The sequence below is a fragment of the Halichoeres trimaculatus genome, unplaced genomic scaffold (assembly GCF_033239565.1).
Source record: "Halichoeres trimaculatus isolate MK-OKI-2021-1 unplaced genomic scaffold, fHalTri1.1 fHalTri1_scaffold_17, whole genome shotgun sequence".
Lineage (NCBI taxonomy): Eukaryota > Metazoa > Chordata > Actinopteri > Labriformes > Labridae > Halichoeres > Halichoeres trimaculatus.
The window spans coordinates 2,196,970-2,210,496 of record NW_027437195.1 but is presented as its reverse complement, the minus strand read 5'-3'; the positions used below and the strand labels follow the sequence as shown (position 1 = coordinate 2,210,496).

General features: G+C 43.2%; 1 protein-coding gene across 1 annotated transcript in view; it reads right to left on the bottom strand.

Annotated features, from left to right (window-relative positions):
- LOC141806807 (gamma-aminobutyric acid receptor subunit rho-2-like) overlaps nucleotides 1-6,808 on the bottom strand; it is a 73,494-nt gene extending 66,686 nt beyond the window's left edge. The window contains 3 exon segments of the mRNA XM_074692487.1: nucleotides 341-447; nucleotides 6,595-6,718; nucleotides 6,721-6,808. Of these exon segments, the coding sequence (XP_074548588.1) occupies nucleotides 341-447; nucleotides 6,595-6,718; nucleotides 6,721-6,799 (310 nt within the window). The 5' untranslated portion in view covers nucleotides 6,800-6,808.
- Between the last annotated feature and the right edge of the window lie 6,719 nt (nucleotides 6,809-13,527).

Here is a 13,527-nt window from a genome sequence, read left to right as displayed (position 1 = left end):
CTCAGGCCACGGCTGCATCCTCCGAGAGGCTTCAAAATGAACCGCCGCTGTCTCCAAACCGGTCAAAGACGAATTCTTAATCACAACCTGAGTTCATTTTCTCTTGGAAATACAGTTTTGAACATGAACAACCACTTAACATCTCAGAGATGTTCTGACAAACAAAACCTCTGATGCGCTCAGAGGGGTCAGAGCAGTAAGAAGCTCCAGGATCTGGTTTTAGAGTCTGGGCGCTCAGCTTCTCTTTGTTGGAGGTTTCATTCACATTTGATGTCTTCACACCCTTCACAGTAGAATCTGAGACCACGTCAGGAGAATAGCCATCAAACTCCACACCTACCTCCAAACGCAGGCCTCATGGTGAAGTCGTGGTCGTCCACTTTGAGCAGATGCTCCGTCTTCATTTTGCGAGACTTGGTCACATCTGGAGGCTTCTTTGCCAACGAGCTGGAAGAGACCACATGAAGGTGTGTCAGGGGGGAGTGTGCTGAAAGACCACGTTTGGGGATAAAAAGAAAAGTACCAACACAGGGTACAAATGTTTCTATCTGCTGTGAGAGCTCAGAGGACAGACTGCAGACTGAGGCTCTGATTCAGTAAACGTGAGCACGGCTTCTAGCTCTCTGAACGTTTCTCAAAGAGCCAGCAGACATCGTCTAATTCACACCTAATGAACAAAGGGTCACATACACCACAAACCGCTCTGCAGAGCAAACAGCGTCAGTGCGTCTGTGCTGATTCTCGATACATCAGCCGCTACTCTGCAAAAAACTGAAGTCTTATCAAGTGTTTGTCTCATTTTTTAGTACAGATTGTCTTATTTTACTCAATATGATATATTAATATTAATTAATATTCATCTGAACAGTCCAGAAAAGCGTCTTCTTTCAAGTTATTGAAAGACAAAACTGAGGTCTGAATTGCTTGTTACAAGTTAAATAAAGATCTGCCAGTGGAACAAGAAAAACTTGCTTGTCAAGTTTCTTGAAACTAAAGTAATGTCTTAATACAAAAAACGTTTCCCTGATTGCATTGGTAGATTTTTTTTTAACATGTTGCAAGTTGTTGCAAGTAACATGTTTCAAAGCTCATTTTTGTCTTTCAATAACTTGAAACAAGACATTTTTCTGGACTAGTCAGGTGATCGTGGCTCATACGAAAGATGCTATGAAGAGGATCTGTTTTAGTTGCACTCCCTTGCCACCTTCTGGCCTGGAGTCTTCGCACACTGTCCTTAATTTCTTTTAGTGAGGTGTGTGTTTGTTTTGGAATTAAATGGAAATTGGATCAAAATAAATTTTCTTTGTTCAAGACAACTTTTTACTGGATACGATGCGCCGAGGTAAGGTATTTATCACTACAGTTACATAGCGCTATGGTTTGAAACATGACATCAAGCAGCCAGTAGCAGCCAGCTATATGTAGCGCTATCAGGAACCCGGTGCTCTGACATATCTGTAGGCTAGCGTGACAACAAGTAAACAGTGTCAGTTTGTATGTAGTTTATTAGCTGTTTTTATTTATCACAGCTAGCAGCCCGGGGCTCTAAGTCATGTCTGTAATGTGTAACGTTAGTGAATCCTGGTTATGTCCGGCCAGTCATCTACCCATACATGCCAACCCTCCCGATTTTCCTGGGAGACTCCCGAATTTCAGTGCCCCTCCCGACAATCTCCCGGGCCCACAATTCTCACGAATTTCTCCTGATTTCCACCCGGACACCAAAATTGCCACATCATCCTTCTCTTCTGACTGGGCGCCGTTTCCGGCTGGACATTAATAACGATTACACTTCGGCTCGAAGTCAAGCGCGGCAAACAAAACATAAGAAGACGAAGCAGAAGAAGAAATGAGTAAGAAGAGAGAGTACTCGTGTAAATTCCAGAATGAGTGGAAAAGAGAATTCCCATTTATCCGGGACAGCGCGAAGGGGACGGGATATGATTCGTGCACATTTTGTAGATCTGACTTTTCGATTAGACATGGTGACCGAACGGATATCACAACACATCAATATGACCCCCCCCCCTTTGAAAATATCCCAAATTCTGAGGTCTCAGGGTTGGCAAGTATGCATCTACCAATCAGAGCTAACGTAACCTCACTCTTCATTTTATTGATAGACTCTCAAGTATAACTGCTGACTGTGGGTTGGAGGCAACATTATCATTATTCAGCCTGTGTTATAGACTGATATAGCCCGAGCTAAAGGCTACCTAGCTAACTAGCCTTTGGCTTGGGCTATGTCTCTCTCCTGTTTCTCTTTCTTCTGCTCTTCTGCCCTTTTTCTGTCTGACAGTTAGGCCTCAGTGTCCACCATCACTACAAAATTAATCACAGAAATCGTTTTCAGCAGACAAAAAAACACAGATCTCTCTTCTCTCTACTAAACTTCATCAGCAAAAAGACATTTTTACTGAAAATAGGACATAAACACTTGATAAGATTTCAGTTTTTTGCAGTGATGGTGTGGGAGAAATATGATGTGAAAAAAACACCTGTAGATCTTCTCACTTCGTGTCTTAGAAAGAGCAGGTAACCATCTTTAAACTAATCATTCACTCTAAAAACAAAACTAAACCCCCCAAAAAACATATGTGGATTTTAAGGAAGCGTTTTTTCCATCAGCTGTAAAGATAAAAAGTCAGTCCTCTCCATTGGTGTATTATTAAAGATCAAATATGAGAAATTCTGATTTATTATAACTCATTTAACTCTTTTTAAATGTTTCGTTCAAAAAAACAGGACACTGAAATCTCTCCCCAGTTTTTTTTTCTAAATGAATTCAAGATATGTTAAAGGGCCAAAAACACACTGAACAAACAAAAATATACTTTACTCAAAATAATCCCTCACTGAAATGAAATAACTGTTCTCCACCACTGATTGATTTATATAAGATGCTCTATCTGTCAATTGAGTTGCATAAAATGCTAAGATGTACTCGTGTTTTTTTTGTACATTTATAAAAAAGTAAAAAAAAACATATACATTTATTAGTTTTACCTCCACTTTCCTGAAACTGAAAAGCAGCATTGTATACTATAAAATAGACCCAACAGAACAGCCATACTACAGACCAGAGTCAGAATTAGATTAGAAAAAAGTTACCGCTTTTCTCCAGCAGAGGGCGAATGTTTGTTTCTTTTTTCGACTATAGAAATATGATGTCAGATCCTCTGAATAAATCCAAAAAACTGACTCACAGGTGAAGAGTATTTTATGGGAAAACGTGGTTCCTGATACAGTCTGAAGACGTCATTATCGTTCAACTTGTCCTCATGATCTGGTGCTAAAAAAATCACAAAACCCAGAAATTTCAAAGCATTGCAGTTTAAAGTGAATTGACACTCCAAAGATCATTAAAAGAATAGAATCAGGAGAAAAGCATATCGTCATAGCCCTGTTAGCTGCACTTCCTCCTCTCCTGTCTTTCTTTGCTTGTCAAAGTTCCATTCACACATTCTGGACTGAGAGAAGAAGCCGGAGAGGAATCCATGCATGCACATGGAGAATGTGTAAACTCCACAAAGAAAGGCCCACAGTGCCCAAATTTTTTAATGTGATGCACTAGCACTAACCACCGTGCAGCCCCTTCATAAAAGACATCTGGAGAAGAAACAGGCGCCCACACAGCCACACTGCCCTCAGGTGGTTTGGAGGAGTTCTGCAGAGCAACATGGACACATCAACGCAGAAGTTTGTAGTTGTCACCCATTTAGCGGCCACTCCATGGTAGAGTCAACACAGACCAATGAACCAGGCTTTAAAGTGAAATATTTACAGTCTGCTGAGAGCTGGTGGCAGTTACACGCTGTGAGACTCAAATGTTCAGGGACCAAATCAACAGTTCACCTCTGGCTGAGCTCAGATAACGTAAAGTCTGTTGAGATGACTCTGACTTTACCGTAATGAGTTAGTTCTGGCTGGTGCTTGTGTGATTGAGCTCTACCTCAGTGTGAGTGTGCCTGTGAAGGATCTGACTGATGCAGGAGTTCAGCTCAGGCATCAAACTGAGGAAATGATGAATGAAGAGTTAAAGCTGAGAGCTAAATCCTGTCCTGCTGACAAAACGAGGCGTGTATTTTTCCTCTGATCATAATGTCGTTCTACAGGAGCTTTTTTAGGAGGAATAATGAGCCTGAGAGAGGCTGCAGACGGCTCTCCTTGAACTGTGCGTTAGTCTTTGTTTTGACAGGATTGTCAGCAGTGTTGTTGCCGCTCTAGCGCTGATGGTTTGGGAGCTGTTTAGACCTCACGCTGGGTTAAATCAGCTCTGAGTATCACAGCGTGTTCTCTGCCAGGCAGCAGGGAGGAGGAGATAAATGTTGTGCTCTCTCTGCCCTGTGTCCATTTGCTGTGTGTGTGTGCGTAAACATTGGACCATGGCACGCTTCGAGCTTCAGACTCTGGGTGTTTCACGTCCAGTCCACATTTGGAACAGAGCCCGTCTCACAGCCCGCTCCTTTGGTTAGTCAGACCGTCTGTGCAGGTCTCGGCTTCATGCTCTGCTGGAGCACCAAGTGAGCTTCTGATTTGCATCTTTTCATTCTCTTTATCTCTCACACTCAGGGCTGGAGTCTGTTTCCATGACAATAATCAAACAGTGATGACACACCAACTTTGATGGCTACAGTCCTCACCACAGCTCCTTTAACTCCAAAACAGGCGGTTAGAGCGTCAGCACAGCACCAAACTTCTTACAGTGTGCAAGCAGTGGAGTCTACACCAGAACTTCCCCCATGATGCAATGCAGTAGTGAGGTGTTTCTGATGATGCAGTATTCTCCTGACAGTCATGTGTGAATCAAACTCTCTATGCACCGTGGTCAGTTCCCTCTGATTAGCTCAGATGGATGAGTTTTTGTCTTGCGTGATGCTACAAGAAAGTGACAGCAGGTCATGTGATTAACATTTAAAGTGCTTTTTATTACCCACAATGCACCATGCTGTTACGGTACAGCCAAGAAGAGCAGATTAAAAACTGGAACTCAAAGAATGAACCCTTCATGCATTTAACTCTCACACACGGTGTCACAAATCCAGCTGCCTCACATCAGGTCTTTGTTTTAAAAGATGAGCAGAGAGGAGGAGTCACTTTGACCGTCTATGGTATGCACAGTGATACAGAGAGGAAAAAAAAAATGGAGTTTTTTTTTTTTTTGTCTCAAACAGATCAAATAAATATAATCTAAAGAAATTTTCCAAAAGAAAAATCATGTTTAGGTACCTAAAAATCCTTGTGACTGTGAGGGAGTAGAAGAGGAGGCAATTTTCCATGCTGAACTTGAACACAGCATTACAAGTTTATATATTCAGAAATAAATGTGTTAAATTGAAAAACCTTAATATTTTATCATTAAACAAATTAACATTTATCAACACATAAACACACAAAATAGTACTAAAAATTGATACCGCTGTGTATCAATGCCATTGGTACTGCATCAGTTTAAACGTGAAAGGTACCCATCTCTAGCCAACACTGTACCATAATAGGCAGTAATGAAGAAAGAAAGATCTTTATTTAAATGTCAACAATTTTTTTTTAAAAACACATGGATAATACCTGATAGCCTCATCAGTTCACAATGCATGCCATAAAACGTGTAAAAACTTTCCAGACTGTGACGCTAAACTCTGACAGCTCTGTATCATGTGGTCCACGTTGAGTCATTAAACTTCTTTGAGGTTCCAGGTGCACAAAGTCCGACGTTGCCGCTCTGAATCTGCAGCTGGAGCTCTGTCCACCCATCATCCACCCAAGCCCAGCCTACGCCCTGCCTCCCTTCTTTATTTGGAGGCTCATGCTGCTCCTCCTCTGCTCCTGACACACGCCTGTCATACCCCGGGAAGCCACTAGAGGTCTTTGTGTGGTTGGACAGCTGCTGTGCTTTTCTGGAGGAGACAGTTTGTCAGAGAGTCCTCCAGAAACCTGAACTCTGACTGATGAGCAGCTCGTCTCCTGCAGGGAGCTTCACCTCCTGCAGAGCATGGATGTGTGTGTGTGAGTGTATCTGTGTGTGTGAGTGTGTCTGTGGGTGGGTGGGTGGATGTCTGCCAGAGCTCTCTAAAGGATCTTGAGTACAGTCCATGTAACATATTGCCTCATCTGACCCCCTTTTCAGACTTCTGTGATGACTTTCATTCCTCTCCTGGGATGAGTTAACGCACACAGTGGTTTGTAATCAGATGGAAGAATAAATATTCAACCTGTTGCTCTCAGTAAATGAGTCCACATGCAGATCCACCTCTGACCACACCTCATGCACGCAGCGCAGAGTTCAGGCGACAAGCGTTGCTTTTTTTTTTTTTTTTTATCATCCTTTAAACTGAAAACAGAGAGATTCATAAAGTCCGACCTGAAACTGACCCGGTTTCTCCAACTCTAATTAAATCAACCACAAACACTCAGGACTGTGATTCTACCAACTCCTGTCACCTGCTCTTTGTTTGACATCTTTTCGTCACCTTTATCATTTTCTCCATCACTCAAACATCTGACACTCCTGATCCCCTCTGAAACAAATCCGCCCAGTTCTCCACTTCACCGTCTCCAAAAATCTGAATTCATGTCCTCTTATCTTTGACTTACGTGCCGTGCTTTTGGGTCTCCACGGTCCCGGTCCATCTCTTCACCCGGTGTCCGTGTTTCCTGCATTCCCCGCTGACGAGCAGGCACAGCAGTAGAATCAGAGGTTTGGTCACATAAGGCATCCTGACGGCGTAAATCCACAGGTGAGTCCCTTAAAAGCCTCCTTCAGTCGGTTCATTCCAGCAGCGCGCAGCCGGCAGCGCATCCTGCTCAGCAGAGGAGGAGGAGGAGGAGGAAGAGGAGGAGGAGGGAGGAAGAGGAGGAGGAGGCGTCCGCGGTCATGGCATCAGTCCGCTGCGCGAGGCTGCAGGAGAGAACGTGTGAGCGCGCGATCACACTCTGTCTGCACTTATCCTCACGAGAGACACACAGAGAGAACATCTGTAGCCTGCATGCTCCGAGGGAGAAGGAATGAACACACACACACACACACACACACACACACACACACACACACACACACACACACACACACACACACACACACACACACACACACAGGGATTATTTGCAGCCTGGCGCGTGGCACAACAGAGGCAGATTATTCCTCCCTGTTGTAAATAAAAACCTCATCACAGGAATCACGTTTCACTCCACTCAGGGACATGCTGCTGCGGTTTAAAGGCAGCCAGCCCCGCTCTGCTCCTGCACACTCTGACAGAGCTGCACTCACACACACCCAGTCAACATTTCACCATCCGTGATGAGATCTAAATGCATCACCCTGTGGATGTGAGAATGTCCCTCAGACTGACAGACTAAACCCAAATACTGCAGGGAGCAGGGAAAGTCCAGGTCTGACTTCTCACTGCTGGACTTCCTGTCATTTAGGGGACTTTTGGTCTGAATGGATTCTTGTTCTCTCAGGAAAATCCAAGGGATAACAAGATTCTGTGCTGATTATTTCTATTTATTTTTAAGGAAGATGAGAAGATTTCAGGATCACTCATCAAGTCCTCACGGTGCCTTTAAAACCCTTCAATTATTCAGGAGTGTGGCAGTAGAGGAAAACACAAATAGGGGAGAGCGGGGTAAATGGAGCCATTGTTTACTTGGCTGTCACAATGAGTCTGTGCCGAGCTTACTGCCTGAATCAATTAACAACTATAAAAATGGATTGTTTTATGTGTTTTTGAATTCTTACAGATGTTAAATTAAGTGTAGATTGTAAATTTGAGTATACTATATGTAATAGTTATAACTACTATATATATATATATATATATATATATATATATATATATATATATATATATATATATATATATATATATATATATATATATATATTTCGTACTTTCTATTGCTATGGCACTTCCCAAGTAGCTGCCTGTTGCAGCAGCTCTCTCTTCTTTGTCCGTTTCTTGTAATTTTTTTCGTCTCTTTTTTTCGTCATCTTTGTATTTGGAGTGGATCATCACTTTGTATGGTTCATTGTTGGTCGTGGACACCAAACTTTTTGTGTCTTCAGTGATATTTTTACTACTTTTCTCCTGTGTTTGTCTGGAGATCCTACATGTAACCATGGCTGCATTGTTTACATGTGAAATTAGCTGTTAAGAGCCTATAGCATAGCGTGAGGAGGAGGAGGTGAGGACGACGTGCTGGTTCTCAGGTGTGAGCTGGGAGGTGACGACGTGGACCTGTCCTTCCATCCATCGTTGTTGGAACGTGGGATCTATCTCTGGTGGGATGGACGAGCTAACCGTGCTAACCCAGCGGCAGAGGGGCTGCTGGAGGGCAGAGTGGCATCGTGCTGTTCACGGACGTGGCTGATGGAGCTGACATCGGACGCTGGCGACACACTGGAGGATCTTCACCTGCTGTGGACAGACAGGATCCAGGAGACAGAGACTGAACGGACTGCTGGGGAGGCTCAGTCCTGGACCCTGTGGAGGTGGAGACTGGCTGGGCTGGAGAGTGGTGGACGGGCTGTCGTCATCTATTTTCTTATGGACCTTTTTGCACTTTCTATACTCTTTCTTACTTTTGTTTTCTTAAATGCTGCTGTGACTCCTGAATTTCCCCTCAGGGATAAATAAAGTATTTTCTATTCTATTCTATTCTATTCTGTTCTATTCTATTATATATATATATATATATATATATATATATATATATATATATATACACGTAATAAGTTCATCCCACTATATTGTGACATAGTGGATCTGATATGATCTTTGGTTTGTGTAGAATATGAATCAATAGGTAATAATGAGATACAAAGGTCATTTCAGCTGCATCAGGATCTGACAGGGTACATCGCAAATTTGCAACAATAGGTATCAATCAGTTTAGCACACTTCAATCCTAAAGTCCAGTTTGTTTGGCCAGTGTGACTGCAAGTGTGCCATACTTAAGCACGATTCACTTCTCTTATCTCTTATCTGCTTTAGCACGCTGCTCAGAGGTGGGCTTCAGCGCAGTTCACTTCATGCAGGAGCAAAAGCACACGGACATCATGTATGATCCATGACGTATGATCCCTCCTCTCTACAATCATTTTGAACAGTAGCAGAGTGTTAGAGGGCTGTGTCTGACCAAAATGACTTCCATCAGTCAAAAAGTCTCTTAAGTTGTAGCAGTGCTCTCTGTGTCTCATTGTGCTGACTCTGATGCGACCACGCTTCGTGTAAACAAAAGCTTCATGATGACGTAGACGAGCCATGTGTGTGTCTTAAGTCTGGATCAAACTGGAGTAGTGCGACCGCTGGCCGTACTCTGCAGCGAGGGGACAGTGCTGTGGGGGGAAATCATGCATGAGTACGGCCTGTGTGTCTGCGCCCTAATGCTGTCCTCCAGGCAAGGTAGAGTGATACAGAAGTAAAACAGAGGTGTCTGTAGTTATTTCAGGATGTTTACAGTCAGTGGAAAAGCTAAAAAAGGATCCATGACAAAGGTCATGAAAATATGAACGCTTAAAAAAAGTGGTGTTGAGGCTCAACTTGCTCCAGCTTAGGGGTAAATTGATCCAGGCCACTGGGTAACCTGAGCCACCTGGGGGTTAATGTGCCAATTTCCTTTTCCCACTTTAAATCTGAGCATTATTTAGAGTTAAAGGCCGTGTAAAGCAAAATCAGACATTTTCTTTTGAACACCTTTAATAGGTCCTAAATGAAGTTCCTTACAATATATACAAGCCGTTCCACCATTTAGAGTTTTATTGTGGAGCTAGGCTTCACAAACTTATTTCAGAGTTTCTGTGTTCAGGATTTAGTGGGTGGGTCAGATTGGATAGCTGCGTTTTGTAACGCAGCCATCATTAGCATAAACCCGCCCCTGATGCAGAAGCGGTATAAATACATTAGCATTGGCGGTTTTCCTGCTCATTCTCGAGTTTCGGATAATGTCTCTTACGACAGTTTGTAGATAGCTAACCAGTCAACTAACCAGGCATGTCACCTCCACGTCACTCGTGCATCTTTCCTGGATGCCACAGTGTGCAGGCTACGGTTCGGTTAGCTTATTCAAGTTTTCTATGGATGACAAAGTAAGGAAACGGTGGATCAATTTTGTGAAGAGGAGCTTCTGTGGAGACATCGAAATCACCACCAACACCTGTCTCCGCAGTGTCCACTTTACCCCTGATAGTTACAGCAACTATCAGCAGGTAAAGTCTGGATTTCTGAAAAGTCTGCTGACGCTGGTCAGTGGGGCATTAGGTGCCTGCCGCGGACCCTCTGCACCCTGCCTACAGCTGGTGCTATGGTCTCCGCCACTGGCATTACGTGTCCCCCAGAGAGTGTAAGTCTGTTCTTATGTTATGATATTGTAAATTTGGGCAATTAAATGCATTTTGCTGAAGGTGCATATCCATGTAATGTTAGCAAGTGTCCCTGTATGTAATCACAGCATGATTTTCCCTTATTCTCTGGGCTGAGTCCATCTGAAAACACAGTGGCAATCCCATGGTAATATTTTATGTGCACCAATATAGCTATGACAAGGGATTATATGTAGACTGGGGTTTTATGTTTGTGTGTAACATAGAAAATGGACCGAGGGACACCAAAAATGAGCACTGTTAGCGAGAAGGGAGCAGCTGGCTCAGACGAAGGCAATACGTCAGATGTAATTTTCTGTGCGCATGCAGCAAGAGACTGTGAGGAACAAGGCTGAGCACTATCAGTGTCTGACTCAGAGTCAGTTTCTGGCTCTGATGGCTCAAACAGGTAGGGCTGGATCTGTCTGATGAGGCTGCTAGCGCTAGCTTCCATTGTCAGTAGCTGTCACCGTCACAGTTACATGGAGGCGGCTCTCTCCTGCGTGTGGGCGTGGTTTCAGCGCTGCTTACTAACACGCCCCCAGCTTCTCACAGCAGAGAGAAGTGCTTGTTTTTCCAGGATTTTGAGACCTAATTTTATGTACTTAACCATTTTTTTTTAATCCTTCAAATTTGGCTCAGTGGTCTATGACACGTTCCTTTGCTGTGACAAACTAATAACACAAATTTATTTCTGCTTTACATGGACTTTAAGCCGAAGGAAGCTTTAGCTTAGATTTAACACAGGGCTTTAGTTTTGTTTTTTAATGAGGCCGACTTTCATACTTAACACCTAACCACTCCACAATCAAGAGAAATGACGGTTTCTGTATGAGACAGTTTGGGATCTCAGTCTGCTCATAACATCAGCTCCATCACATCAGAACTTTATAGGACGAGAACGGAGAACTTAGAGATTCTTAGTTTTACTGACGAGTGAATGAACAGAGTAACAGATTAAAGTTAGAGAGAAACAGTTTCACTTTTAACCAAAGTAGAAGTTATATTTGTTATCCTCACATTGTCAAACCTTCGCATAGAGAAAAGATGTGAAATAATAAGTTGTTTGGTTTGAACCCGATCATCTGTCTCTTCATCATGGTCCAAAAAGGTCACTGAGTGATAAGAAAGGGAAAGCAACAACCTGATCAATGAATCGTGATTTCAACTGTAATTGTGAGATGCCCACTCCACACCAGTTCAACCACTGGTTCAATTTACCCAAAGACCCCAAGCTAAGTTTAGCTCACTTAACCCCACAGCTACCATTTTGGTAAAATGTCGACCTAGCTTAGAAATTCAGGCTAACCTTTAGCTAAATAGATCACATGGTTTAATATGCTGGTAGATCATCAACATGTATGATACATGTTTTTAGACCTGGAAACACTTGCTGTCATGTAACAGTTAACAGAGCTGAAATGCAAAAAAAAAAAAAAAAAATTACTACGATGAGCAAAAAACAGTTACCACATGTTTTTCTCAATCACAGTGACAGAGAAAAAAAAGGCTGCTTGCAGATTTTATGGTCACATGACAACAAATGTGTACCAATTCTTAAATACAGGGGGTGGGTCAGCTTACCTACTGGTTCATCTCACCCCAGAAATGTTTAGCCCCATGTCCACCATGTGGTTCAGTTCTGATCGTTTCATTTCACCATAAATTTAGTGGCGTTTCCTTTGACCAAATTACTGACCATACCATCCCACTTTCTGGTACCCTTCTGCCTGTGGCGGCTGCTGGTCAGTCAAGGAGGGGAAGCTCATTTTTCTCCGGCCTACATCATAAATTTGTTTATTTATTTAAACATAAATCCTACCCTCTGTTCCTTTTCAAGAAAATGATCTGTGACCCTGTCATACCAACCAGGTGTTTTTTCAGGGATTTTACCAGTGTTCTCTCAGTGGCCAGCAGAGCTAGACTGCTTAAACAGCCTTGGCCCATTGTGTTGTGGGTGTAAGACTTGTGCCGCTTTAAACAGGAGAAGCTCCTCACTACACCTGCAGGCTGTAAGTGTGAGTTACAGGGGGAGAAGCCCCGCAGCTGTATCTGTAGCTGCTTATTGGTGAGAAGAGAGAGGATCTTTAAACACAACGCTCGTTGTTTTTAAGAAAAGTAAACTCATTGGGGATCGATAAATCCTCCAGATCAGTCCAGAACAACTGAATGTAGAACTCAGAAGATGCTCCGGTGGAGGGTCATACTTCAAGATCGCTGACTGGCTCATTTCACCACTTTTTTGGGGACATTTTAGGGAAAGCTGAGCTTCTCTTGCAGTCTTAGAGCAATCGCCACTGCCTTCTGTCGGGGTGCCGCACATACCGATCTGACCCAGAAGGTGGGGTATGTATGATGTTTACCTAAAAATAAACCCAAGTGAAAATCAGTTTAACATTCAGCAAGTTATGATTACACGCGCTGACACTTCACTGAGCTCGCCGATCAGATTACACTGAGCGGAGTGGGTGACCGGACTAAGATGGCGGCCCAACAGTCGTCAGCGCCAATAGGTAGCATCTATGGTCTCCCATCATCACTCTTTGTTTACTGTGCTGCATTTTTCTTCTTTGTTGGATTTATTAGTGGGGTACACTGTGTTGCACTGCTATGACATCACGCTGTTATGTAGCTGACACAGCCATGAGCATCCAGCTTACACCCTGCCTACCAATAAGGGCATGGTTGGCTGTGGAGACGCAAACAGGATCAGGCTTTACTGATCCAACCCGCACCAAACTGTACTGATCTGGACCACTTGGTGGAAATGAGGCTTTAATTTCATGAGTTTGTCTGTGTCAGATTGGGATTAGACTGCTGCTGTTTGGGTGAAGCGTGCCTTTAAAGCATCTGTTCAGTCACAACCAAGCGTTCACTCTGCAGCAGTCAGGGTTTTGGCTTCCAAGTCCCAGCAAAGTGACCTGATCTCCTCATGGAGTCACCTTTTAAAGCTTGAACTCACTCCTTATCAATAAGCTCACCCTTCACTGTTATCTATTCACGTCTGAAGCTTCTCTAACCATGACCTCCTGTACTACAGCTTAAGAAAAGGAGCTCAGACAGATAAAGTAGGCTACATCTGTTATTCCCAGAGCAGCGGCAGATTTTTATCACATTTAAGTGAATGAAAGATTGGATCAGATCAGATTGGACAGAATTGGCAGCTC